Below are 26,056 nucleotides of genomic sequence, written 5' to 3' on the forward strand. Positions count from 1 at the left end.
CCTGCTGTGTTCCTATCAAAAATGTAAAACAACAATCACGACTTGATTGCACCCTGCGCCCAGAAGGGACTCTCCACATGAAAGGCTTGACACAGTTTTGTGGAGCAGAACATTCTTTGAAAGCGCTGGCAGAAGAAAGCACTTGTTCAGGGGACTTAATTGATAGACGCTAGCGGCTTGGAAGGGCTGCCCGAGTTCAAAGGCACCGCTTTTAATCCCAAACCATTTTCATTTTACTTAACTTTTTATTTCTTTCTGGGTGACTACACTACAAACTTCTATTAATCTACTGCCAAGTCATTTTTCTTAAGAAGGTGGATACGTTACAAGCGCCCTCGCCAGGAGACGGCGCTCAGGAATGCTGCTAGCACAGCTCTGCGTAGATGAAAACAGAGGTCGGGAAAGTAGGCCGCTCTGTTCGTGCCTGGCAGTGTGTGGTGAGAGCAGGCAGGGCCAGGGCCTCTGTCCGAGTGGAGACGCGCCGCCTCTGGCGGTACATTATCTTGGCGAGGAAAGCTGAGCGTTTTCGCAGTTGGGATTGTGTGTTAGTGGAACAGTCAAAATGTCAGCTGTTGCAAGGCAAAGCATCCAGCTCACACTCAGGCGGCTGGACAGCGAGCATGGCTCGGAGATGACATTTCACGCTGTGGGGACGGCCGGGAGGCAGCAGAAACAGCCTGTGCAGCCAAGGAGGGAGTGGGGCTGGCAGCCGTGTCTTAGCGGAATTGTTTTTCCTGCCATTGCTGATACAAGACACTTGGAATGTGGCTTGGAGGCTGCCGCACGATGCAATTGTTTTTTTTTTTTTTTTTAATTTTCATTTTTGGCCCCATTTGAGCACGAAGAACTTAACAAAAGGGACCAGACTTGACATTTTCAACAGATGCCTTTTCTTAAAAACACCCCATAGTGAGACTGGCTGGCTCCAGCTGCTCTGTCTTCCTAAGATAGGTGGTGGTTTTTCCAAGCCTGATCACTGATGTTGGTCAATACCACAGCCACTTTTTGAGGGGGAAATAATAGATTGATTGATTTTATTGGTTTCTTTGAGACAGGGCCTTGCTACATAGTCCAGGTTGGCCTTGAACTCACTGTGTAGCCCAGACTGGACTTGAACTCATGGTGATGCTCCTGCCTCAGCCTCCTGAGTGCTGAGATCGCAAGTGTGTGCCACCACGCATGGCTCAAGAATGGATTTATTGCTGGGCGTGGTGGTGCATGCCTATAATCCCAGTGCTGGGGAGGCTGAGGCAGGAGGATCGCTGTGAGTTCGAAACCAGCCTGGGCTACAAAGTGAGCTCAAGGCCAGCCTGAACTGCATAGTGGGACCCTGTCTCAAAAAGACAAAAAAAAAATAAATAAAAAAACAAGAAGAATGGATTTATTGAGATGACTGTACTCTCTCCTTTTTGACTCTCAATCTTTCTACAGTTTTGCACATCATGACTTCCTGGTATTTTTCTTAATGTTATTTCTGACAAACTAGACCGGTGATGGTGAGCCTTTCAGAGCTTTCAAAAACACAAACACCCACTGCGTCCAGTGGGCCACAGGTTCACCGCCACTGGACTAGACTACTCACTTTCATTGGCTTTAGTAATTGAGCAGCATTGTCTGGGGTAGTTAAGAACAAGCATAAAATCTGGCACATTTAAAGTTATGTGGACGTAGTTTAGCACACTGTCCTTTAAGGCTGGCATTGCTGATTATGAAAGATTAATCAAAAACCCACTTGGGGCAGACTGTCTTGGCACGGCAAGATCATGAGCTAACCAGGACAGTGTACCCCTTCCTACCCACTGGGATGCTTGCTGGCAAAAAGCCAGACAAATCCTGAGGAAGCTGCAGGGAAAGGAACCCTGGTGCCCTGGTGATGGGAACACGAAGTGCTGCAGCCGCCGTGCAAAACAGCGTGCGTCTCGGTCACTTTCCCCACCACCAGCACCGGTTTAAGGGAGGAGGGGTTTATTTCCGCTCACGGTTTCAGTCCATACTCGGTGGGCTCCAAGGCACTACAGCTGGGCCTGTCCGAGGGAGCTGCTTGAGGCAAGGCAAACAGGAAGCAGAGAGCAAAGGGAGAAGCTGAAGAGGGAGACAGACCTCACAGGCCGCGCCCCAGTGACAACCTCGTCTGATCAGACCCCCGCCTCCTAACAGCAGGTCAGCTATGAGCCCTCATGATCCAGTCACCTTCCAAGGGCCCCATCTGTGAGGGACTGCATGAGGCTCTTGGGGAACATCCAGATGTACCCCATGAAAATGTGGTAATTCCTGAAAAGAATGAAAACGAGAGTTACTGTCAGGTCTAGTAATTCCACTGCTGGGTATATGCCCCAAAGAACGGGAAGCCAGGTCTCAAGGAGATACTTACACGCTCACGTGCACAGCACACACTCACAGCAGGTCGCAGCAACACACGCGTCGGTCAGCAGAGGGAAAGGGGCACAAAATGTGCTGTGTGCGTACAGCGGCTGCTCATCACCCACCCTCAAAAGTGAAGGGATTCCAACACATGCTCCAACGCGTGCTCGCCTAAGGGAAGGACAAACACTGCAAGAATTCATTATGCTAAGGACACAGAGTCACTCGATAGAGAGCAAGTAGGGTGGGGCTGGGGGGTGGTGTTTAATGGGTACGGAGGTTTGGCTGGAGAACATAAAGTTCTAGAAAATAACAGCAATGGGTGCGCTGAGATGGAAACGCACTTAATCCCACTGAACGGTACACTTAAAAGTAGCGTGGTAGACGGTACGTTATTTTTTATCACAATAAATAAATAAGCAAGCCATGCGATGTGGCACACGCCTGTAACCCTAGCACCCAAGGAGGCTGAGGATGAAGGATCTCAAGTCTAAGCCCCAGGCTGGGCAATTTAATGACTTAGCAAGCCCTTGTCTCAAAAAATAAAAAAGGGCTCAGGATACAGCTAGGTGGGAAGGCCCAGGGTTCGATCCTCGGTCCAACAAAGTAAAATAACACAGCAGGAAGTGACCTTAAAATGCACACGCGTTTGCCTTCTCTAGCGGAAGAGAGAATTTTCTGTTCGCGGCCAGTCAGCTAGCTCCTGAGGGAAGCTGCATGCGTGTGTGCGTGCTTTGCGTGCCTGCGTGCTTCGAGCGTGCGTGCCTGCGTGCTTCGTGCGTGCCTGCGTGCTTCGTGCGTGCCTGCGTGCTTCGTGCGTGCCTGCGTGCGTGCGCACGCGCATGCGCTGTAAATGACCAGCCCCACGCAGTCGTCGCTGCCCATGGCTGACAAAGAACCCCTGGCTCGCTTGCTGCTCCCCGACCACCTGGGAAGAAGAGCTGTGCAAAGGCCCAGGACAGGCCCAGAGGAGGCAGGGACGGGGAGTCGAACTGCAGAGCGCCCCCAGGAGGCCCTGAGCCACAGTGCCAGGCCAGGCCCGAGCGCCAGGCGGGGGCTCGCGTGCGGGGCGCTGTCAGGGGGAGGAGCTGCCCCGGGAAGACGCGGGGTCCCGAGAGTCTCCGTCCGGGCTGGCTGTTTCCCCTCATTTCCAAGCGAGCTACGCAGACCGAGAGCGGAGCTGTCTCTTGCCCGCTGGCACCTGAATTCCGGGATGTAAGCCGCCCCAGGTGTGGAGAAGGAGTTGGACGCTGGACGTCACGCTGCCTTTCCGAGCTGTCCACCTTGCCCCGCTTGTAGAATTGCCTCAGATGTGCTTTGATATTTGATCCGGAACAAAGTTGAAAGATGTGTGTTCATTACCTCAGATCATTAGGTCTGTAGCGGCCAACATCAAGGGTCCGCACCTCAGACACAATGAGAAGAGGACCCCCCCCACCCCCGTCACGCAGGAAAAGCAGGCTGTAGTTTTGCTTCAAGAAATACCCTTGAACTGCTGGGTATGGTGCCGCACACCTATAATCCCAGCTCTTCGGAGGCTGAGGCAAGAGGATTACTGTGAGTTCAAGGCCAACTTGGACTACGTAGCAAGACCCTGTACCCAAAAATCAAAACATACCCCAAAAGAGAAAGAAAGTAAGACTCCCAAACTAAATCTCCTTTCTCCATTCTCTCAAGCTTCCGCAGGTTCACCCGCTCCAACAGTGTGACGACAGCCGTCCAGGCTGACCTGGACTTCCATGATAACCTGGAAAATTCTCTGGAATCCATAGAGGACAATTCGTGTCCCGGCCCAATGGCCAGGCAGTTCTCCCGGGACGCAAGCACCTCCACGGTCAGCATCCAGGGCTCAGGCAACCACTACCACGCCTGTGCGGCTGATGACGACTTTGACGCGGATTTTGACCCGTCCATTCTGCCTCCTCCCGACCCCTGGATCGACTCGATCACGGAGGACCCGCTGGAGGCCGTGCAGCGGTCCGTGTGCCACCGGGATGGCCACTGGTTCTTGAAGCTACTGCAGGCGGAGCGCGACCGCATGGACGGCTGGTGCCAGCAGATGGAGCGGGAGGAGCGGGAGAACAACCTGCCGGAGGACAGTAAGTACCTGCGGCGCGACACCAGGTTGCCCTATGATGGCCGGAGCTGGGCAGCGCCAGCTGCCAACCCATCAGCTCCTGCGCTACCGGAGAGAAAGAACCCCAGGAGGATGGCACGTCCTATAGTTTAGATCTGTGGTTTCCTTTTCCTCCTCTGAGAAATGGCGAACTCAGGTGGTATCATTCCTCCCATCATCCCTTCCCTGAGATGATCTTGAGATATTGCTGGTTCTCAAATCATTCGAACTTTAGTAGTTTCAAGACCCATAGACACAGGAGCATTGGGCATTTATCATCTTTGCAGCTTTATAACCCACTGACAGACAACATAAAAACGAGGCTAGTGTGCAGATCAGTAGAAACCCATGTTTCCTGCATTTTTCAGCTTGCCTAGTGTGCACTTTCTTTTCAGGGTTAAGGAAGGCAAAATTTCAGCCCCTACGATAATTAACACAACCTGTAATCACAGCTACATAGGAGGCTGAGGCAGGAGGATCACAGGATTGAGCCTGGGCAGTTTATCAACTTAAGTCAGACTCTGTCTCAAAATAAAAACATTAAAAGAAAAAAAGGCTGGGGATGTAGCTCAGTGCAAAGACTCTAGTTTAAATCCTCAGCACCTACATTAATGATCTAATAGGTTAAAATAAATGAAAACAGAAAATACATAATTGATGCCATTTTTTTGCACACCATTATTTTCAAACTCTGCCTTTTAACAATTCTTGTTGTTAAAAAAGAAAGGTACAACAAATCTGGATTCACAGGTCTTAACGTGACCTGCAGTTGGACACTCCAGCAGCAGTGTAGACCAAACACAGTTCAAAACATGGTGCCCACTACGTGGACAGGTTATACTGAGAGTGGCCCCTTGGTGCCCCCAACTCCCCTCATTAATTGACTCTGGAAGGTGCAGTGAGGACCAAAATCCACCAGGACCAAGCAATTTATTTTGGCTGGAAGGGGTACCAAGTCACAAGGCAATCGATACCGACAGGTTGTGGCTTGTGTGTCAGATACTACACAGATGACAAATACTAAGACAAAAGTGTTGCATCAGTTTGTGTCCAGTACCAAACTGGACAAATTTCAAAGCCATTCCCAGTACCAAGATAAGTCCCTGTAGCCAGAGACAGGGAAGTGGTCCACAGCAATGGAAGTCAGATATGAAGACCAATCAGCTAAAGCTTGCAGCTCATTGATGGCTGTTTGTGAAAGAGTAGATTACAGTTGGTTTCGCACTAAGTTAGCTTGCAGTTCACCGTGTGTGAAGACACCTGTGGGCCAAACCTAATGTATGTACCGTGCCAGCTTTAGGCCAAACTTAATTTAACCTTATCAACAATTGACAAAAAAAATTACCAAATTACCTTAATTATGAGACATATTTTACACATTTCAAAAAATTTTGAAGTTGAGGTATAATTTGTAATCTGTGTATTTTAACATTGTATGTTTTATTTTCCCTGAAAAATTCTTAAATTAATGGTGGATTTTCCAACTGATAATATTTTTTTGTTTGTTTGTTTTTGTTTTTGTTTTTCTCTGGTACTGAGAATCGAACTCACAACCTTGCACTTGCCAGGCAAGCGCTGTGCCGCTGAGCTAAATCCCCAGCCCCTGATAATATTTTTTGACTCAAAAAGTTCGGTGGTGGTCATGAAGCCTACTTAATTTTTGGGAGGGAATTACCTTGAAGAGTATCATCACAATATAGTTTTTATTTATTTTTTGAGACAGGCTCTTTCTGTGTAGTCCAAGCTGACCTCAAACTCAAAGCAGTCCTCCTGCCTCTGCCTCCTGAATGCTGGGATTGTAGGCCTGGGCCATCATGCCTGGCTTTGTTTTTATTTTTGGTTTGCTTTTGTCTTTGGTTTTTGTTTTTTTGACACAAGTTCTCGCTATGTAGTCCATACTGGCCTTGAACTCACTATATTGCCCAGGCAACCCCTGAACTCAAGATCCTCCTGACTTAACCTTCTGAGTGCTAGGATGATGCAGTTTTTAAAATTTCTTTTAAAAATAACCATTTAACTTTTTAGTCACAAACATATAAAAATATGCATAAAAATAGAATTTAATATAATGAACTCTTCATGTGTTCATCACTTTATGCACTACTAGCCAGTCTTACTTTCTTCTTTTTTTTCTCTCTTCTTTTTTTTTTTTTTGCACTGGGAATTGAGCATAGGACCTTTGCACTGAGCTATACTGACAGCCCAAATGTGTGTATGTATGTATGTATTCAGTTATTTCAGAAAGGGTCTCACTAAACCACAAAGTTGCCCCCGTTGGGCTTGTACTTGTAATCCTTCTGCTGCAGTCTCCCAGAGCACTGGGATTACAGACATGTGTCACCGTACCCAGCTCAGTCTTATAGTCTTCTTTTTTGTTGTTTTGTTATTTTTGTCAGAGTACTTTAAAGGAAACCCAAGGTATCATGTCACTTTACTATATAGTCACACTTACAAGGACATTTATTAAACATAGCTGCACATAATATTCCTAATGAAAACGACAGTAATTTCCTTTCTTTTTGTGGGGGAGGAAGGACAAGATCTTGTTATGTTGTCAAGCTGACCTTAACTCCTGAGATCAAGTGGTCTTCCTGCCTCAGCCTCCCAGTAGCTGGGACTACTAGGACAGTCCACCACACATTGCCCACAATCATTTCTTGATAATTAGATCTGGCATCTGTTGTGAATCACGTTAGTGGCTTCTTACCGAACTCCTGCCAGGAGATCTTGTCTCTGTAGTTCGCACAAAAGGTTATGTAGGGCACAGTGAGAAAAGGAAGCAATCTACTCCTGTCTGCCCCTTGCTCAGTACCACGATGGGCTCTCCCGAGCCTTGTCTGCGGGCAGGCTTCGTCTTTGCCCTGGTGCTGCTCAGCAAAGCACCAGCACAGCAGTGGGTGGTGTGGCCAGGCTTCAGGAAGTCTCTACCATGCCTCACTGTAGTGTCTCCTCCCCAGGGGGACATCTCCACAGTGATTAGATTTTCCCGGAGGACGCCAGTGTCTCTGGAGCAATGGCAGCTAGGGCTGTGGCCCAACAGAACCAGCTGTCATGCAGATTTTGAGACAGGGTCTCACTATGTAGTTCAAGCTGGCCTTGAACTCAGCAATCCTCCTGCCTCAGCCTCCCGAGTGCTGGAATGACAGGTATATGCCACCATGCCGGGCTGTCTGTTTTTCATACTCTGAGAGGCACAGACCAAACTGCCAGGAATCCAAAGCCCCAAAACTGGCGCAGCAAACTCAGGGCAGAAAGTTGTGGATTTCCAGCAGGTGAGTCCCAGCCAGCGGGCGGATCTGAGCCTCGCAGCGAGGAGGGACTGGCACAGGGGACACACTGGGACGTGGCCTCGTCCTCACGGCGCTGGCTGCGGGCTGGGGACTGACAGGTGCTGCTTCACTTGCCCTCAGGGCAGCTCTGGCGGCGCCCTGTCCGGGGTCACGGAACGCGTCAGTGTGTGACAGTGCAGATACACGCGGACGACAGCTGACAAGAGCATGTCACTGCGTGTCAGCCGGCACCACGCCCCGCCCGAGCACAGGCTGCGCCCCGCGGCACCACCGGTCTGCTCTGGCCGCCGGAGCCGCTGAGTGCTGTTTGACCAGTTCTCCCACTGAACCTTGTCTTTCTTTTTTATCAGAGCAGTGGCGGGGAGGAGAGGCCAGTTCGGTGGGCAGAACCAGGTCCCAAGCGACTGGGTTTTGTTCGTTTGTTTTTAATCTGCATACACCAGGAAAACCCACTTCGGCAAATAAGTCAAACACAGTTACAGCCATCTTTTAGCCAGATGCTGAGCACATTTTTTGCTTCCTACACGAGGAAGCCCCTCTTACTCCTATAACTTTGTATGGATTTTTTTTTTTTTTTTTTGAGATATGGTCTCAATATGTAGAATGGGTTGGTCTTGAACTCACTATGTAGCCCAGGCTGGCCTCTAGCTGGCAGCAATCCTCCTGCCTCAGCCTCCCAAGTGCTGGGATTATAGGTATGTGCCACCACACCTGGATGTAGTAAATTGTCAGTGTTCTTCTTCCTGAAGAAAGAAAAGTGGCTTCTTAAGGAAATCCTCCCACGAGATCTTGTCTTTGTAGTCTCCACAAAAGGATATGTAGGACAGGGTGAGAAAAAGAAATATTCTAATCATACCTGCTTAATTTATTTCCTAGGGCACCAGAATTACCTCGCTCTTTAAATATTTGAAAAGTCTGGCGAATATACGCAGTGCTTCTCACTGTGCATTAAAACTAGCAGTTGAGCTGCCAGGCACAGTGCTACGCACTTGTAACGCCAGCACTCCAGGAGGCTGAGGCAGGAGAACGGCAAGTTCAAGCCCAGCCTGGGCAATGTAACAACTTAACAAGACCCTGTACTAAAATAAAAAATAAAAAGGGCTTGGGGATATAGCTCAGTGCTTGGGCCCTAGGTCCAATCCCCAGTACCACAGACAACAACAATGAAAGTAATTGTCTGCAGTCCCTGACACTACCTGTTCATAAAGTGTAAGATACAGCACTCTGGGAGGCTGAAGCAACAGCACTGTAAGTTCGATCCCAGCCTGGGCAAATTAGCGTTTTAGTGCGACCCTGCCTCAAAACCAAAGATGAAAAGGGCTGAGGATATAGCTCAGTGCACAGGCCCTGGGCTCAATCCTCTATACCAAAAAAAAAGATATTTTATGATACATCTTCCTTAATTCAAAATACAGTATGTCCAAAAAATAGTTTGGTAAGGAGCTCATTTGTTCATGACAACTTGAAGTGCGAACCCTGGGTGTGAAGAAGCTCTAATCATCTTTATTAGATGCTTGCAGAAGAAAAGATCAGCATCATGTTAAAATCACAACTGTGTCACACACTGCTCTGCCGGCACCTTAGGGAGAGAGTTCGGGTCGTCCGGGCTGGAACCCTCCCTCGCTAACCCTGCTACCAAAGGCGGCCAGTTCTGTCCCAAAGTCAAGCCGAGAATTCTTCTTTTTCCTGATAAAAGCAGAGCAGAACAAAGCCTCTAGTTCTCGTCTGCATCCTCCTCGCCGCACCCCCATGATAGTGGGGTTTGGCTGACACCCCAGGAGCACTGGTCTGCGGCCAGCGGGGCTTCCTCGCCGCAGCTGCTGACAGGCAGCTTTGCCCAGCCCTGCTAGTAAAGTGACACCAGCCCTCCTCAGACAATGGTGCCCTTGTGTGAAACAGCTGTCTGGGAGGTGCCGCGCGGGCACGGTGGCGTGTATGTTGCATAGACGCGGCTGGTGTTATCTCGCCGGAATGAAGCAGACAGATGGGACCAAGCTTCCAGCTAGGAATGCGCTGTGAGCTCCAGGGACAGGGCTCAGGTTTCAGCGGCCCGGGAGGAAGTGCCGCCTGACTTCTGCCTCTGCCTCTGCCTCTGCCTCCTGAACTGGGACAGTTTATACGAGGGGTAATCAAAAACTATGAGGAAGGTTTAAATTTTATAAAAGTGTATTACAATAGGTGACACATTGCCATGGAGTCCCCTCAACATTCTTCCTCTCCCTTTGTACACCCTGATCCTGTCGGTCTTGCCACTATCTGAACTCCAGTTCTGGGAGTCCTCTTTCCTGAGTGTCTCTTCCAGGAGTGATCAAAAATATGGTGAATGCTACTTCCAAGGACCACCCAATAGAAAGGCAGTGTCCTAAAAACATGACACTGCATCCTCATTCACCTTCATCACCAGAGCACAGTGACCCTGAAAGGGAAAGTTCAGAACATCAAGGCAGCCAGGACAGCACAACTACAGACACTCACGAAAGAGGACTCCAGAGCTCCTTCGGGAAGTGGCAAGAATGATGGGATGAGTGTGTTCAAAGTGAGAAGGTATATTTTGGGGCGATTGGTATAGCAAGGTGTCTTTTACTGTGATGCATTTTTTGATGACAGAAGATTTATTTTAACTTTATTTAAGAAGTAATACCCTGTTTAAAATTTGAAGACATAGTATTTTCTGAGCGTGCTTCACACATAGAATTTGCAGGCTTTATGTGCAACTAGCTGACGACCCCAGAGTGTGTGCGGGAGGCTGGTGGCTCTGCCTGAGCCTCGCCCAGAGCAGCACACAGGGTGGTGCAACACGTCCTTCAACCCGGGAGGCTTGGAGCCTCAGTGGGCTCCGGGGCTCGCCCGCTCCAGCTGTGGCTGCGGGAGCAGTGTGCGGTCACATCCTTGACGGGTCACCATCCGAGCAGTCAGCAGCCACATCTGCCTGGGGCCACAAGGTCTTGGTGGCCCCTGAAGTCTTGGACCATGACAAAACAGTGCTGTCATCAGGTACTGCTGAGCCGGGAGCCAGACGGTGTATCTGAGCTGCTTTGGTTTTATTTTCATCTTACTTTGAAAGTGAACCTTTAGAAGGTCTCTCCCCACCCCCACCCACACGCACGCACACGCACACGCACACATACTACATGGCCTCTTCTGTGAGTCCTGGCCAGCCTGAAATTAGTGACCACAGAGGAAGTGGCTGCCAACGAGAGGAAACGGTGCGATGTGCCTGCAGTTACCTCCAAGACTACACTGGTCTGAGCTCGCAGTGCCCTGGGCCGAGGACAGTCTTGGGGCGGTGTGTGGCGCAGGAAGCGGGGGTGACCTGGACACTGAGCTGTCCCTCCCCAGTAGGCGTCTGTTATCCCAGAAATTGCGGAGAGGCACTGACTCATGGAGCAAGACCTCTGATTATTTTCTCCAAATTATTTTCTCTGTTTCTCTGCCTATAAATGCCACAGACTCCAAACACAGTGTACAGTTCTTTTATAGGACCGAGGCAGATGGTGTGGATACAGAAGGAAAAACAACTTCAAGTCAGTTCCTCTAACCGTGCACTCACAAGCACAGTCCTAACACAGATGGGTCCCGCAAAGGCAAGGAATCGGCTGATTACACGCTGGACACCAGCGGCCGTCCTCTGAATTCAACTCGGTCTGCACAGCATCTCTCTGCCTGGATGTAGCATCCACTCCTGCAAGTCGAGGTGCAGTCCCAAAGCCTACACCCAGGACACACACACACACACAGCAGGTATTCATCACACCCCCAGTGGTTTCACCTGTGCCTCTGGAAACCAGCTGTACACTGGGACTCCCACACCCCCTCTTCGGGTCCGATTTCCTCGAGAGACTTGCAGCAGGGAGGTTACCAGCTGACAAAGGATGCTAGAAAGGAAGCAGATGGAGAAACACACAGGCCAGTAGATGGGGGTGGAGCGTGGGGCCCGATTCCCTCCAGTGACCACTCTCTGGGGACCTCCCCGTAGACAGCTCTCCCGAAGCCCTCAAACCCTGTCCTGGCTCTCCATGGAGGCTTCATGCAGCGGCACGGTCAAAGCCCATGTAGACGCCCCGAGAGGGCCCCCAGGTGTGAGCAGTGGGGGGGCTGTGTGGGAAACCCCGCAAGGCCTATCCATCCAAAGTCCAACCCGCTCCCCCTACCTGTGCAGCAAGCCTCCTTCTGCAGTGGGGGTCTTATCAGCCTCTGTCACAGGAGCAGGTCTGAAGGGCCGGCCTGCTTTATGGCCAAGCCACAGTGGGGAGGGTCAGAGCTTCCGGAAGCTGCCTTGGGGAGACAAATTTTGGTTCACAACCTGCTTAGGGGAAGGGAATTAGGAGCCGGGGCCGAGGGACACAACCACGTGTGTATATGTCACAGGGTCGCACAAATACAAATTAGTTCCATTTCAGTCAACTTTCAAAAGCTGAAAATGGTCTTTATGCACCTAGATAGTATGTGGGGTGCTAGTTTCATGGCTGATGTAAACTGAGAGATACGAACCCAGAACATAAACAGCTTTTACAAGCGAGACTCTGGAAAGGTCTGGATTTAAAAAAAGAAGATGAAATTAGCTGAGTTGTTTTTTGTTTTTCAAATTTGCTCTTTTTTTAAAAAGTTAATTGAGACAGGATCACGCTATATTGCCAAGGCTGGTCTCCGTCCCCGCTGCTCAAGCGACTGCTCCTGCCTCAGCCTTCCAAGTAGCTGGCACCCAGGCACACAGCACTGCCCAGCACAAACCTACTCTTTATAAGCAAAATGATGTTTTCTTTCCAGAGCCGTGTGGAAGCTCTGGCTTTAGTGCATGTGAAATTCTCTAACTGAAAATTCTGATCTTTATTGTTAGCCACCAAGTTTGGGTTTCTATAAAAAAGAGGCACTCGTGTGAAGTCCGTGTGGGTCAGGAATAAGACAAACCTGTGTGTGCCACGGAGACACCTTGGCGACATCACCGGGGGTCACCGATGGGTGTGAGGATCACATGGTGGGCCCCGAGGTGGGAAAGGACGCAGGGTTACACACGCAGTTTGCACATGGACGTGCCCGGCCTTGACAGCAGACAGATTTGCACTCACGAATCCACAAGGCCTGAGAGTGCACCTCAGGTGGACTGCTTCTCCCCATCCCTCTCTCTCCCCGCCGCACCGTCTCCAACACACAAGTCAGGCGGTCATGCAGACCGCACTTCGAGTCCTGCTGGCTTTGCCTGGCCCTGGTTTGAGGGCAGCGAGCACTCGCTGGGAACTGCACCTGTGGTGGTGCGTTTTTCCCAAGCTGCGTAATCCGGGAGCTCTTGGCCCAACACAGAAATGGGGCTGGGACGCAAGGCTAGGGCAGGGCCTGCTGTGCCTGGCAGTGCGAGGTGGTGAGGGGGAGAGTTGGCTGAGCCTTGCAGGCCCGCATGTGATAAACTGGGTGCCTGCAGTGGAGAGGTGGCGGGAAGCCACACGAGTGCCACCCAGAAGCACGAGGGTGAGAGTATGCTGCAGCCCCGAGCATGTGCTCGCAAGCGGGTGAAACTAGGAGATGGAGGTGCAGAGCCACAGGGACTGTTCAAATACAAGTAAAGTTACTACAGGGAAACGCACAGGGCCGTGGATCCCCCTCAAGCCCTCCGCCTCACTGCCAAGGCGCTCATCTCATCGTTCTTGCCTCTTTCGGGAACAGCTCGGGAAGGCCTCTTTCACCAGTGTCTCTTTGTGACTGCCTCAGTGTCCCGCATGGACTTAAACGTTTATGGCAGTTTCTGTTTAATAAACATGTAATGGTGCGTCCTCAGCCACTTCATTTACCGGGCCTGGCACTGTAAGGCCTCTGGTTCTTTTCCGAAGTCAAAATGACCGTGAAAGGGAAACAGTCGGAAGGGATTCAGGACGTTGAGGCCGCCGCTGTAGCACACCTGAAGACACTGAGGACAGAGGACTGCAGAGCCGCTGCAGAGAGTGGCCAGGACAGTGGGACGAGTGTGTTGGAAGAGGGGGGTATTCTGAGAGGCGTTCATGGCAGAGTGTCCATTACTATAATAGAGCTTTTAAAAATATGAACACTCCCCACATGCCTTGACCGCAGCACACACAGAGGGAGCCAGTGTGCTGTGGGGCCACAGCCAGTGGTGCCTGATTCAGAGTCCGGGGGAGAAGGTGGGCGGGAGCCCCGCTGCAGGCAGTGGGGTCAGATGCGAGCTGGGGAAACGCAGCAGATGTCACCCTGTGGAGAGTCAGGGTTGCAGGGACTGCGGGAGTCGCCCAGGCCAGCCACAGCAGAGTGCCCTGCACCAGCGGCTCAGACAGCACAAATGGATTTCTCAGCGTCCAAAGCTGCAAGCCCAAGATCAAGGAGGCAGTTTCTTCTGCCTCTGCCCTTGGCTTGCAGATGGCCGTCTTCTCCTGCTGGCTTCACGTGGTCCCCTCTGGGTGCCTGGGTCCTGATCGCCTCTGGCTGCGGGGACACCGGACCCACCGGACCAGGGCCCAAGCTAATGGCTGCGTGTTACCCTTGGTACCTCTCTGAGGAGCCCACCTCCCAGCATCACAGCCAGAGGTCCTGGGTTAGATGGAGGCGGTGACCTCAGGGAGGACACAGTTCAGCCCATAACGGGAGGAAAGAGTCCTGTGAGCTGGAGGGGCCCCCGAGGACGGGAGGACTTACCCCCTTAGACAGGGAGGACCGGAGGTGCTGCTAGGCAGCCTGGATGAGGTGTAACAGACGCAGAGGTTTTGGAAAGAGAGAGAACCTCATTCGGAGCATTGCAGGAGAAACAGGACAGGAACACAGGCGGATGCAGAAATGGATGGGACCGCCTCACTCCTATAATCCCAGCACTCTGGGAGGCTGAAGCAGGAAGATCACAAGTTTGGAGGATTTGGAGGGCTGGGCATGGGGCAAGTACCAGAAGCAGACAGGACACTGAGTATCTGTGCAGGGTGCCTCTCTCTCATCATCCAGTAAGGGAAGGTTAGTGCCAGCCCTGTGGGAGCAGGTGCTGAGTCAGGAACGAGCACAGACCCTTAGGGCTGCAGTCACAGCTCCGACGTGGAGGCCCCCAAAGCTTGTGAGTACATAGGCGGGCTTGCGGGAGGTGACTGGATCACTTGCTGTTAGGAGTGGGGTCTGGCCAGCAGAGGGGCGAGGGCGTGGCCTGGAAGGGCTCGTCTCCCTCCTTTCCTCCATGAACTCCCTGCTTGCCTATGGCTGTGTTGTGAGCAGCTCTTCTCCCCGGTTGCTTCCTGCCATGCTGTCCTGCCTTAGAGCCAGCCAATCCTGGCCTGAAATGTGAGCCAAAATAAACGTCTCCTCCTTTAAGTTGTGGCGGGTGTTAGGTACTGTGTCTTAGTCACTGTGTCTCAGCAACAAGAAAGTGACAAAAGAGGTTTTTGGTGCCAAGAGTGGAGTTGTTGCTATGACTGTACCTGGTCATGTGGTTCAGAAGCCTTTGGAACTGGTTTGCAGAAGGAATCTGGCAAGATTAGGAGGTGCTGGCTGGAGAAGCAGCACCAGCATGCTGTAAACCAAGGTTGATGGGCGAATCTGCTCAGAGCTGAGAAGACCAGAATGCTGAGAGAAATGCGGATGGTAAAGGCCAGGCTCAGGAGGTTTCAGCTGGGAACAAGGATTCCACTGGCAGTTGGACCCCAGGCCATGTGTGTTATCCTCTGGCAAAAAAGTTTGTCTATATTTTGCTCCTGTCATGAGATTTTGCAGGAGACTGGCATTAAGGGTGACAGACTTAATTAATCTGGTATCAGCCCAACATTCAGGCTGTGGTGTGGGTACTGTTGGGCTTTTAGCCAGCTGTACACTGAAAATCAAGAGCAGATGGCATGACTGAGTGATTTCAAAAGTTTTGAGCTGTACCAGAAAGGAGGCCCCTGTAAAGTTGGGGCTCATAAGGATGCAGCAGAGCAGAGCTTGGCTGCTGAAAAACTTAGCATTAAAAAGAAGCCAAGTACTTCAGTCAGGACCATAGAAAACAGTGGCTTAAGGGATCAGAAACCAACAAAGCCCCACCCTGCATGGGCTCAGAATTGCAAAAGTGAAAGACTTTGCTTTCAGAAAAGAGCCCCAGACCCCCCCTTCCGGAGAAAGGCTGCCCGGAATTTATTCTTGGGATTAGGCTGAGGGCTGGGCTCAGCCTCTCCGCCTTTACACTGCAGATGTCAGGTGTGATGGCCCAAAGAGAAAGTGAGGCCGACAGCTCTTTCCAGCCTGTCCTCTGAGCTGGCTGTGACAGCAGCATGGGGTGTGGCATCTAACGCTCGCTGAGGTCCCTGCCTTCCACGTGTCTGTCTCCCAGTGGCGGGAGAGCACTGTTAACTCTGACGCGCAGGGGAAATCGTGTCAGACTACACAGAGACTAAAACTGGGCCCCCGAATGTTTGTCAGGTTCCTTGTGTATCCAGACAAAAAGCACAGTCACCTGCCCAGTGAGGCTGGTGAAAATCTGCCTGCACGTTCCTTTAGCAAGCGGTCCGCAGCCCAGTGGGATGCAGTGGGACTGTTTGACAGGGCGCTGAGCCTGGGATAAACTCTCCCAGGGTCAACAGTGGTGAGCAGGAAGCTGCTACCACCTGTGTGTCACGAAAGAGCCACACTGGAAAGAAACTGGCCTGGTGACTCACAGGGGGCGTGGCAAGGACACTTGGCCTCTGTCGCTGCGGTCAGCCGGCCAGTGGATTCCTGTGTAGTGACCGGCAGTATCAGGTTCTGGGAAGCCACCAGAATCCTGAGGACTTCACAGGGAGGCCTGGTGACCACCGGGTGGGGCGAAATAAAGATGAGTTGGAAGCAGCCAGGGAAACCAACACTCCTGCTTCTTCAGGCCTAGAGCCCTAGTTCTCCAGGAAGGTGGAAAGAGACACGTAACTGCACTTACCGATCTGAAATCCTTGTTTCTTTTCCTCTGATGCTGGGGGTGGAACCCAGCCAGGGCTCTGCCACTGTGCCCGACCCCCAGCCCTGAGATCTGATTTAGACGCAGCAGAAAGACAGGCCTGGCCCCAAAGAAGCTGGGCCTGCTCTACCTTGCTGACACCAGGACCCTGAAACTCCTTGAAACTGCCGTAGTCACCTGCAAGGTAACGAGAAGTTACCTGTCTGCCCACCCATGCCCTTTACAAAGTGTGTTTGGTTTTGTTTCTTGTTTTTGAGACAGGGTCTCAGTATACAGTGCAGGCTGGCCTTGCACTTGCTGGGATCGAGGGTGCACCACCATGCCTGGCTACTGAGATGTGATTAAGAAATACAGTGAATGGTTTGTTTTCAAATTCTATCATATTAAAAGACATTGCCTTTAATTTTCCTCAAATCCTCCCCCTCACTTCGTTCTTTTGTTGTTGTTTTGTCTTTTTGAGACAGGGTGTCACTGTGTAGTTCAGGCTGGCTTTGAGCTCCCTTTGTGGTCCAGGCTGGTCTCGAGCTTGCAGCAATCCTCCTGCCTCAGCCTCCCGAGTGCTGGGATTACAGGCGTGCGCCATCACACCCAGCCTCGTCCCCTTACTTTGTACACACTCATTGCATCACTCCTGCCACTTTCTGGAGCAGCTCTGGAGTTCTTTTTCATGAGTGTCTTTAGTTCTGCTGTCCTGGCTGCTACAGTGTCCTGAATTGATCCGAAACATTTCCCTTTCATGGTCATTTTGACTTTGGGGAACAGCCAGGAGTCACGCAGTGCCGCATCCAGTGAGTAAGGTAGATGAGGACACTGTCGTGTTTTTATCTGACAGAAATTGCTGTAAATGTTGATCAGTGAGGTGCGATCACATAATGTGGTGAATGTGGTTACATACAAAACGCATCAAGAAGAGACACACTGCCGCTCATCCCTCCCGGAGTACTCACAGTACCCCCTTGCTTTGAACACACTCTTCCCACTGTCCTTGGCAATGTGTCTTTGCCACAATAATTTCTTATTTAATTTAAATATTTACTGTATCTTTCTACCACCCCTTGTGTACCTTCTCCTCATTCCCAAAATAAAGCCCATAGCCCACTGGGTCCATGAAGACGTACTATTCCCTTAATGTTTGAGTCTTTGACTGAATATAGCCAGGCAATTTCACATCATGTTTTGCATGAATAACCTTCTTCCCCACAAAATAGTCTTTCTTTGCTTCTTACTATGATGTATAACCATTTTTTTTTTCTTTTTGAGATAAGGTCTCGCTAGGCAGTTCAGGCTGGCCTTGAGCTCACTTTGTAGCCCAGGCTGATCTTGAACTTGTAATGATCCTCCTGCCTCAGCCTCCCAAGTGCTGGGATTACAGGCATGAACCACCATGCCTGGCTTGATATATAATAATTATTATCACTACTATCTTGGTTTTTGAGGCAGAGTCTCTCTGTGTAACCCAGGCTGGCCTCAAATTCATGACAGTCCTGCCTCAGCCTCCGGAGAGCTGGGATTAGAGGGTGGGCCACTGTGCTTACAATGTATAATCTTTACAAGAAAACTCTGAACTTGCAGTTGATACCGGTCATCCTCCCTGGCAGTGCTGGTTCCTCCATTCTTTTTACGACTGAAGTCTCCTCATATGCAGTGGGTATTTTGCTGTCCCTTCTTCTGTGCAAAATGGGTTTTTATTTTTTAAATTTTATTTATTTATTTATTTGGTGCTGCTAGGAATTGAACCCAGGGCCTTGTGCATGCAGAGCAAGAGCTCTGCCACTGAGCCACATCCCCAGCCCAATGCCGTCCGTTCTTACATCTGGCCGTGGCGGGGTCTGTGTGTGCTCCTCTCTGCCCCATCCGCTGGCACTGCTGGAAAGTGCTGATAAAGGACAGAAACCACACTCCACGGGTAGAGAGGATAGAGTATTACTCAGCTTTAGAAAAGAAAGAGCTCGTATGTGACGACGTGGGTGAACCCGGGGAACATTATATTAAGTAAAATAAGCCGGCTGCAGACAGATGCCATGAGTCTGTTTATGTGAGGTACTTAAGCCAGGAGTCAGAGCCACTTGTGGTAGCATGTGCCTGAGTCGCAGCCAGTCAGGTGGCTGAGGCAGGAGGGTGGTTCAAGTCCAGGAATTTGAGACCAGCCTAAGCAACACAGTGAGATTCTGTCTTCAAAAGAAAAAAGAAGACATAAAATAGGCAAAGGCACAGAGTGAGTCAGGGGGGAAAGGCAGTGTCAGGGGCCAGAGGGAAAAATGAGGAGTTGCCAATCAAGGGTATGAAGCTTCTGTCAAGCACAGTGAATCTAGGGACCTGCGGGACATCACTGTTAGCAAGAGTTGCATCGTATCACTTAAAGAGCTGTGCCGTGTGCTTCCCCTAGCAGAGACAGGGAGGAGGGAAGGAGGGAAGAAGGGAAGGAGGGAAGGAGGGGAAGGAGGAGGAAGTAACATTTAAATGCCTTCTACCTAAGTAGATTTAGGCCCAATTTTGTGTAAATATTGACAGAAAACATTTCAGCACAGGGGATTGAGGAGGCCGGAATCTGCCACCACCGGTCCCGACACTACAGGATACTGAAGCAGGAGGATCACTAGTTCGAGCCCAGCCTGGGCAATTTAGCAAGATCTTATCTCAAGATTAGAAATAAAAGCTGGGCATGGTGGTACACACCTGTTATCCCAGCACTTGGGAGGCTGAGGCAGGAGGATTGTCATGAAACAAATGCCACCCTGAGCTACATAATGAGTTTGAGGCCAGCCTAAACTACTGAGTAAAACCTTGTCTTGAAAAAACAAAAAGAAGGAAAGAGACAGAAAGAAAAGAAAAGAGAAAGTAAGAAAAAAGGAAGACAGAAAGAAAAAGATGTGGCTAGGGATGTAGCTCAGTTTGAGGCCCTGGATTCAGTACCTGATACCACCAATAACAACAACAATAATACGCTTGGAAAGCTGCGGACCAGGCAGGCGTCTTCAGGACTTGCAGACGCCGGGCCTGGAGGAGCCCACGGGGATGCCTGGACGCCGTGTGTGCACTGTCTCTCCTCTCCTTCCTCACCCAGCAGCCAAAAGCCATTTCCCTTCCCACCATCTGTAGGTGGGTATTGGACATTTTAAAGTAGCTTCAAAGCCAGGCCAGCACTCAGGAGGCTGAGGCAGGAAAATCCCTGTGAGTACAAGGCCAGCCTGAACTACACAGAGACCCTTCCCTCTCCCACCCACCAAAAGAATACATAGAAAACAATATCCGTGTGCTTCTTTCTTCTCTTTCTCCTTTCTTTACCAACTTCTGGCCTTTTTCTTTCTACCTTCGGTCTCCTCGGGCTTTCCCATTTATTTTGTATTGTTTTTCTTCCTCAAGGCATACGGAGCAAACATAAAATTTACTTTCAGAAGGGATCGTACCACGCCCGAGTGAGTGTCGAGAAACAAATGAACAAACAAAAAGCCAGGAAAACACCACTGGAGAGTTTGTTTTTGTTTTGTTTTCCTTTGGGTTTTTGTGAGACAAGGTCCGTGTAGCGCAGGCTGGCCTCACGCCCGTGGGGCCCTCCTGCCCCGCCTCCAAGCTGCTTGGATTCCAGCCCGCGCCACCGCGCTCGGCGGCTTGCTGTCTGAGGTGTTTCGTATTCCTGGAGGACAGGGGGATGCGGGCTGTCCTCTCCCCGTGAAAGCCGTCCCGCGCGTGGCTTCACTCAAGCCCAGGTCATGTCTGACCCCAGGCCTAGGAAGGGTCGCTGCGCAGACCCTGGGCAGTGCAACGTCCGACAGCCTGCGGGAACGCCCACCCAGGAGCGCGGGCCGGCGCCCGGGACCGGGAGGCTGCACGAGCGCCCAGAGGCGGTCGCTGGGGCCTCGTTCTGTGATCTGTTACGTCCTTACCCTGCCTCAGAGTGGTCGCCTTGAACCCCAGGTTGGCCTGAAACCGCGTGTTCGCTTAGGACGCGCCGCTCCGACTATGTCCCAGCGTGGGCCCCGGGCCGCCGGGATGCCGGACCATTGTGACGCAGTGCAGACTCCTCCCCGCCCCTCCCTTCTCCCACCCCCCCCACCCCCGCCCACGTGAGGGCAGCTGCGGGGCTGGCAGCCGTGCAGGAAGGGCAGTGCGCTGGTCCTCGACACCTGAACTACACCATCCTAGGCCGTTCAGATACGGGGCACTTCCGGCCTCGTCAGCACCCACAGACAGGCAGCGCCAGCCCTCAGTTCACACAGCAGAGAGCAGGGGGGGGCCTCCCGAGACAGGGGCTGGTACGTGCTGGAACCAAGGGCCTGAGCTCCGTGTGTGTGCACGTGTGTGCATGCACATGCTCCTGGGGGTTGAACCCCCCACCTTCGCACTGAGCTACATCCCCAATCTTTTTATTTTGAGACAGGGTCTTGCTAAATCAATAAACTGCCCAATAAAGGGCCCAAACTTGGAACCCTCCTGCCTCAGCCTCTCAGACTTCAGTCCAGGTGGGCACCACCACTCCTGGGACACCCTGTGTCTCTATAAGCTGTGCTTTTTCCTTTGGGGATGTTGAGGAAAGGAGAGTGAACTCATACAACTAACTTTTCAGATAAAGGGAAAGGGATAAGCTTCCCAAAGATTTAAAATCAGGCTGGAAAGAAAATCAGCAGATTTAAGCCAAAAGAATCATTGCCAGATGGGCTACCAGGATAGGAGCGAGGAGGCAAGTGTCGGTGCCTGAGCTGCTCAGTGGGACCCATGACACAGGGAAGAGTGTGTAAAATGGGTGTAGTGGCGCATTCCTGTTACCTCAGCACTGGGCGGGCTGAGGCAGGAGGATCACCAGAAGTTTGAGGCAAGCCTGGGCTACATAGTGAGATTCTATCTCAAAAGAACAAAAAAACGAGCAAAAAGGACAGGCTGTTTGGATGCTGTGCGCTGCCTAGCTGGAGACCAGAGGTATTCTCGAATGCCTGGGCATGATGCCCGTTACCGCCCCTACCCAGCCTGCCAGCTCTAAGCACAGCAGAGCAAAGTACTAGCAAGGCCTGGGAAGCGAAGCTCCCTTTTCCTCCGTTTTCCCCTCACACTTGCAGGGAGCATGGCTGAGGAAAGGAGGCCTAGTTCCACTCAGATTGTAAACTGAGAACAGCCCAGCCCAGACCCTCGGCGCACCGCTCTCCCGGGAGGTCTTCACCTGGTTGTCCTCCGGTTCTGCCTGGGCGTCTCCCCTACGCCTTCCCTCGCGCCTGCCTGGGTCGCTGTGCCTCGTCACCCGGTGCAGGAAGTCCGGGGACGGCAGGCCTGGGGGCGCAGTGAGCAGTGCTCCACGCGTCCCAGCTGGTCCCAGCACGCAGCCCCTCACAGTCACCCCCTAGAAAGCCGAGGCTGGCCCAGGCCTCTCCTGCCTCTGGGCGCCAGTGGTGGAGCTCTGGCCCGCTTCTGGCGGGTGTGGACAGGCCTGGTGAGTGCGAGGGTCCCCCTCCACAGCAAGCAGGCACAGTACAGGTATCCCCCACAGGCCCCCAACTGAACGCTGAACCCCTGCGGAAATCAGCCCTGGGGAAGGGGGCTTGAAAAGAGTGCTTCTCTTGGTAGCGTCCGGGCTGGGATGGAAAACTCCAGGGTTCCGAGGACCAAGTGGCTCGGCGTGTGTTTTTCCAGGCTGCCTGGGTTTCCCAGCCGCAGGAGCAGCGGCGGCTCGCGCTGCAGGGTGGTGGTGAAGGGCATGCGTCCCTGCCTGTGACAGCATGGCTTTCTCCCTCGCTCCCGCCTCGTGTGTAAACTCCTCATATGTTTGCTTTTTCAGTTCTAGGGAAAATCCGAACCGCGGTGGGCAGTGCCCAACTTCTCATGGCCCAGAAATTCTACCAGTTCAGAGAACTGTGTGAAGAAAACCTGGTAGGTAACCTTCCCGGTCACCCCACTGCTCTCTCCTACAGGGCCTCAAAAAGAATGTGGCCGCCGGACTGACCCAGATGACGTCAGACTGGTCCTGAACCTCGTTCAAGTCCGGCCCAAGCCTCACCTGGCTGGACAGGTTATCTGATGAGTCTGGTTCCCACTTATCTTCAAATTTAAAATATTTACCTCATATAATCTTAGGAAGAAAAAAACTCTGCTTCCTGCGGTTTTGTAACTGAAAATTTTCCATTTTTCTGGCTTTCTCATGAGAGCTCTGATTTTATTATTCTTAACCAAAATAAAAAGCAGCCTGACATTTCAGAAATCATATGACAAAGCAAATCATTTTGGATGGTGATTCTCTTTCTAAAGTAGCTGTCAGTTTCTATTTTCTAATCAGGTATTTGCTTTAATTCCCAGGACCAAAGAGCAAGGGTATCACAACGCATAGATTTGATCTCCCTGAGAGCAATGAGTACTGCGTCCTTCATGGACATTCAAAAATAAAGTAAAGCAAAATAAAGAAAAGCTTCACTACCAACAATAGCATTTCCAAAGCTGATTCCAAAATCAAAGGGCAAGTGCTTCCTTGACTGAACTTATAAAATAAAAGTTGCTCCTGCCTCTGCAAGTATAAACCCACAAGAATAGCTTGTGTGGCTTAAGTACTGGTCAAGATGTAAAATGAAGAAAATGGAAAGCAATTTATGTATGTATAGCAAATGCAAATGTGATTATCTGCAGTCTCGGTGAGGTAGAATATGACTTTAGAATCTATATCACAGACACTTTCTTCTCTCCCCACAAGAAAGTCTGTTTGCAAGGACGGATTAGAAACCATTTATCTAGATAGAGGACAGAGAAAAAATAAAGTATGCAAAAGTTGCTACCTCCATTCCTCTCATTCAGGCTTCTTTTTAGAATGTTACACACACACACACACACACACACACACACACACACACACACTCCTATAGTAAACGTGTTGGTAAGTGAATTCAGTCCAACACATAGTTTGTTGAGCTTTTGCTGTGTGTCAGGGGTAGAAATCCTGCTACTCTGCAAAGTGTGAAGGTGTCACAGGTCCTAGTTAACATGCCTTTCATGCAAGAAAGTTCATCCTAAAGCCTGTCGCTGTCGCTCGAAGCAGCCGATAGGTGCGTGAGGAAGTTACCAGCAGCGATCACAGAGAATGTCCTTGTTGAAGGAACTGCTTGACGTTTGGGCCAGTTTATTACAAATTAGAAAGTAAATGTTGTGCAGATTTTAAAGATGAAATTGCAGACCACATTTTTTGGAACACTTTGCTGGTTTCTAGGAAATAGTAACCTAGTGACAGCCAGCTTTTGCTGGTTCCTAGTTCCCATCCACTCATATGTTGGCTCGCTGGAGACACAGAAGGAACCAGATTCCTTGGCCGCTAGAGAAGCTCAGGTGCTAAACCGTGCGAGTCGCTGTCCGAGGCAGACTGCTGTGTCACGGCGGCCCTGTGAGCACAGCTGTGACCCAGAGAGACAGCGGTGCTGGTCCTTCCAGCCGCTGGCCAGGGGCCACACTCCATGCCAAGAGCACCCAGATCCCGGGGGGTGAGTCCTCAGAGTGACAGAGTGGAGCGCCACTGCGACATTACTGTCATGACTTAAGAGGAAGAACACGGGCATGGAAAGGGTGAGAAACTCGGCAAAGGCAGAGCCAAGCCGAGAACCCCAGATCGACTGTCCTCTCGCCCTGTCCATCCCAAGGGGGACAGGGGCTCCGCTGCCCACCCTCAGGGTGGCCAGCTGGTGACACCGCTTGGATCTGCAGCTGCCTCTACGACTGGTCAGAACCAAGCCCTTCTTGCTTGAGTTTCTACTCTGAGAAGGAGAGTAGCTCTTTCACTGAAAACAGAGATTTCCAGGCTAGAATGAATGAAGGAGAGATGGCTTTTCTGGTGCACTCGGCCAGAAGCAGCCTTTTCCCCCAGCCCTGGTTCCAGGCAGGAGCGAGCACACGCCCCTTGCACCCGCGCCCCTGCAAGCCTGGTGCGCTGGGAGAACAGCCGGGCACCCGCCCTCATTCCTTTTCCTAGCACGCTCATTTCTGACAGTGTTGGGACAGAGGGCATCTTGGGCACAGCACGGTGAGGACACTTGAGAGGTCACCGCTGGGGTGGGCACACTGAGCACAGGTTGAGCACCCGGAGCCAAAACCCAGAAGCCAGAGGTGCTCACACTCAGCCTTCGGGGCACCGGCGTGACCCTACAGTCGGGAATGCCACGGGGGCCTCGTGACGAATCACAGCCAAAAGGCAGGTGCACTCAAAGTGACCTCCAGGTGTGTGTAAGGCAAATACGAAACATTAGTGAATTCTGAATTCTGGGTCTCATCCCCAGAATACTTATATGTGTGCAAGTCCAGAACCCCAACCTCCCGCCTGACGGTCCCGGCTAAGGGACTCCACCTGTGTCCTCTCCAGCCCTGATGTCCTGAAACAGTTTAGCCAGTAGAGCCGGTGACCCAGGCGGCTTCACCGAACTTCGGGACGGGAATGGTCAAGTTCTCAGTTACCAGTAAGGCCAAAGACGCGGTGAGGTCATGAAGGGTTTGAGAGGCATTTGGTCAAAGCGGTCATCTGTCTGCTCTGACATCCGGGTGTGGGGAGACTGTCCTTCGTTGCTCACTAGGAGAGTCCCTTTCATTAATCCCCGTGTCATTCGCATGGATTTTCTCCGTGCTAGGGTTAGAGCCCAGGGCCTGTGCGCGTAGATTTAACACTGAACCGAGCACTGGAAAAGCTGAGAATTTCTTTCTTCCGGTGAGTTTCAGGCTGTGAGCAGTTTTGGAACTACCCATTTATAAATGCATCTCAATCTGTATTTATCTGAGCCAGGCCCACGGTGCTTCCAAGAACTGTGCTCAGCAGTTGGTTTTATTTCATTGTTACTGGCGCACACTTGGCGTACTCAGCGGCCACACTCCTCGTGGGGAGGCTGCACGTGTACCTAACGCCTCTGACTCTGTCCCCTCCCAGCGCCCTCCGCGCCCTCCAGCTCTTGTTCCCTTTCCGCCTGTAGAAGCACTATTCCCATTTTCCCTTCAGTTCTCCTTTCCAAATCCCTTTCCCTTCTCCACCTCTTGTTCCCTGTCCCATTTGGAAAAGGTCTCCCTACTTCTCGTTTCCTTTTATTTTGCACTTTATATTTTGGGTTTCTCATATAAGAGAAACCATGCAATATTTAAACCTTTGTGTCTGATTTTTCTCACTTCACATTATGGTCTCAAATCACTGAAGTTTATCCTTCTTCATAGCAGAGTAGTACTCCATTGTGTATGAACACTAATTTAGGAATTTGTTCTAAAAACACAAATTGGCCTCATATTACCATTTACTTGAGGTGCCCTGGTCTAGTCCATCCAGGTGCCTGGAGTCCAAGAGGTGACTGCAAGTGACACGGGCCGGGAGCTCCTGATGACAGAGTCTCCCACCATGTAGCCATGAAAGCCTTAAACCACTTCAGCAGCAGCGAAGAGCAGTGACCCTGACATCTCTGTCTCTTGCTTGTGCTT

General features: G+C 51.2%; 1 protein-coding gene and 1 long non-coding RNA gene across 9 annotated transcripts in view; one reads left to right on the plus strand and one right to left on the minus strand.

Moving 5' to 3' along the window:
• The window catches only part of Dlgap1 (discs, large (Drosophila) homolog-associated protein 1), a 296,231-nt gene that overhangs the window by 263,283 nt on the left and 6,892 nt on the right, over window positions 1–26,056 (plus strand). For all 8 annotated transcript variants that reach the window (XM_005372643.1, XM_005372645.1, XM_005372644.1 and 5 more), the window contains 2 exons: window positions 4,039–4,460; window positions 22,413–22,504. In XM_005372643.1, coding sequence (XP_005372700.1) covers window positions 4,039–4,460; window positions 22,413–22,504 — 514 coding nt within the window. The remainder of the gene's footprint in view (window positions 1–4,038; window positions 4,461–22,412; window positions 22,505–26,056) is intronic.
• LOC102011824 lies at window positions 11,245–20,639 on the minus strand. Its single transcript, XR_259035.2, has 4 exons — window positions 20,533–20,639; window positions 16,631–16,825; window positions 11,919–12,042; window positions 11,245–11,642 (listed from the first exon to the last, which is right to left on the minus strand). It is a non-coding gene; the product is annotated as an uncharacterized LOC102011824 (long non-coding RNA).

The sequence above is a fragment of the Chinchilla lanigera genome, unplaced genomic scaffold (assembly GCF_000276665.1).
Source record: "Chinchilla lanigera isolate Chin_1 unplaced genomic scaffold, ChiLan1.0 scaffold00001, whole genome shotgun sequence".
Lineage (NCBI taxonomy): Eukaryota > Metazoa > Chordata > Mammalia > Rodentia > Chinchillidae > Chinchilla > Chinchilla lanigera.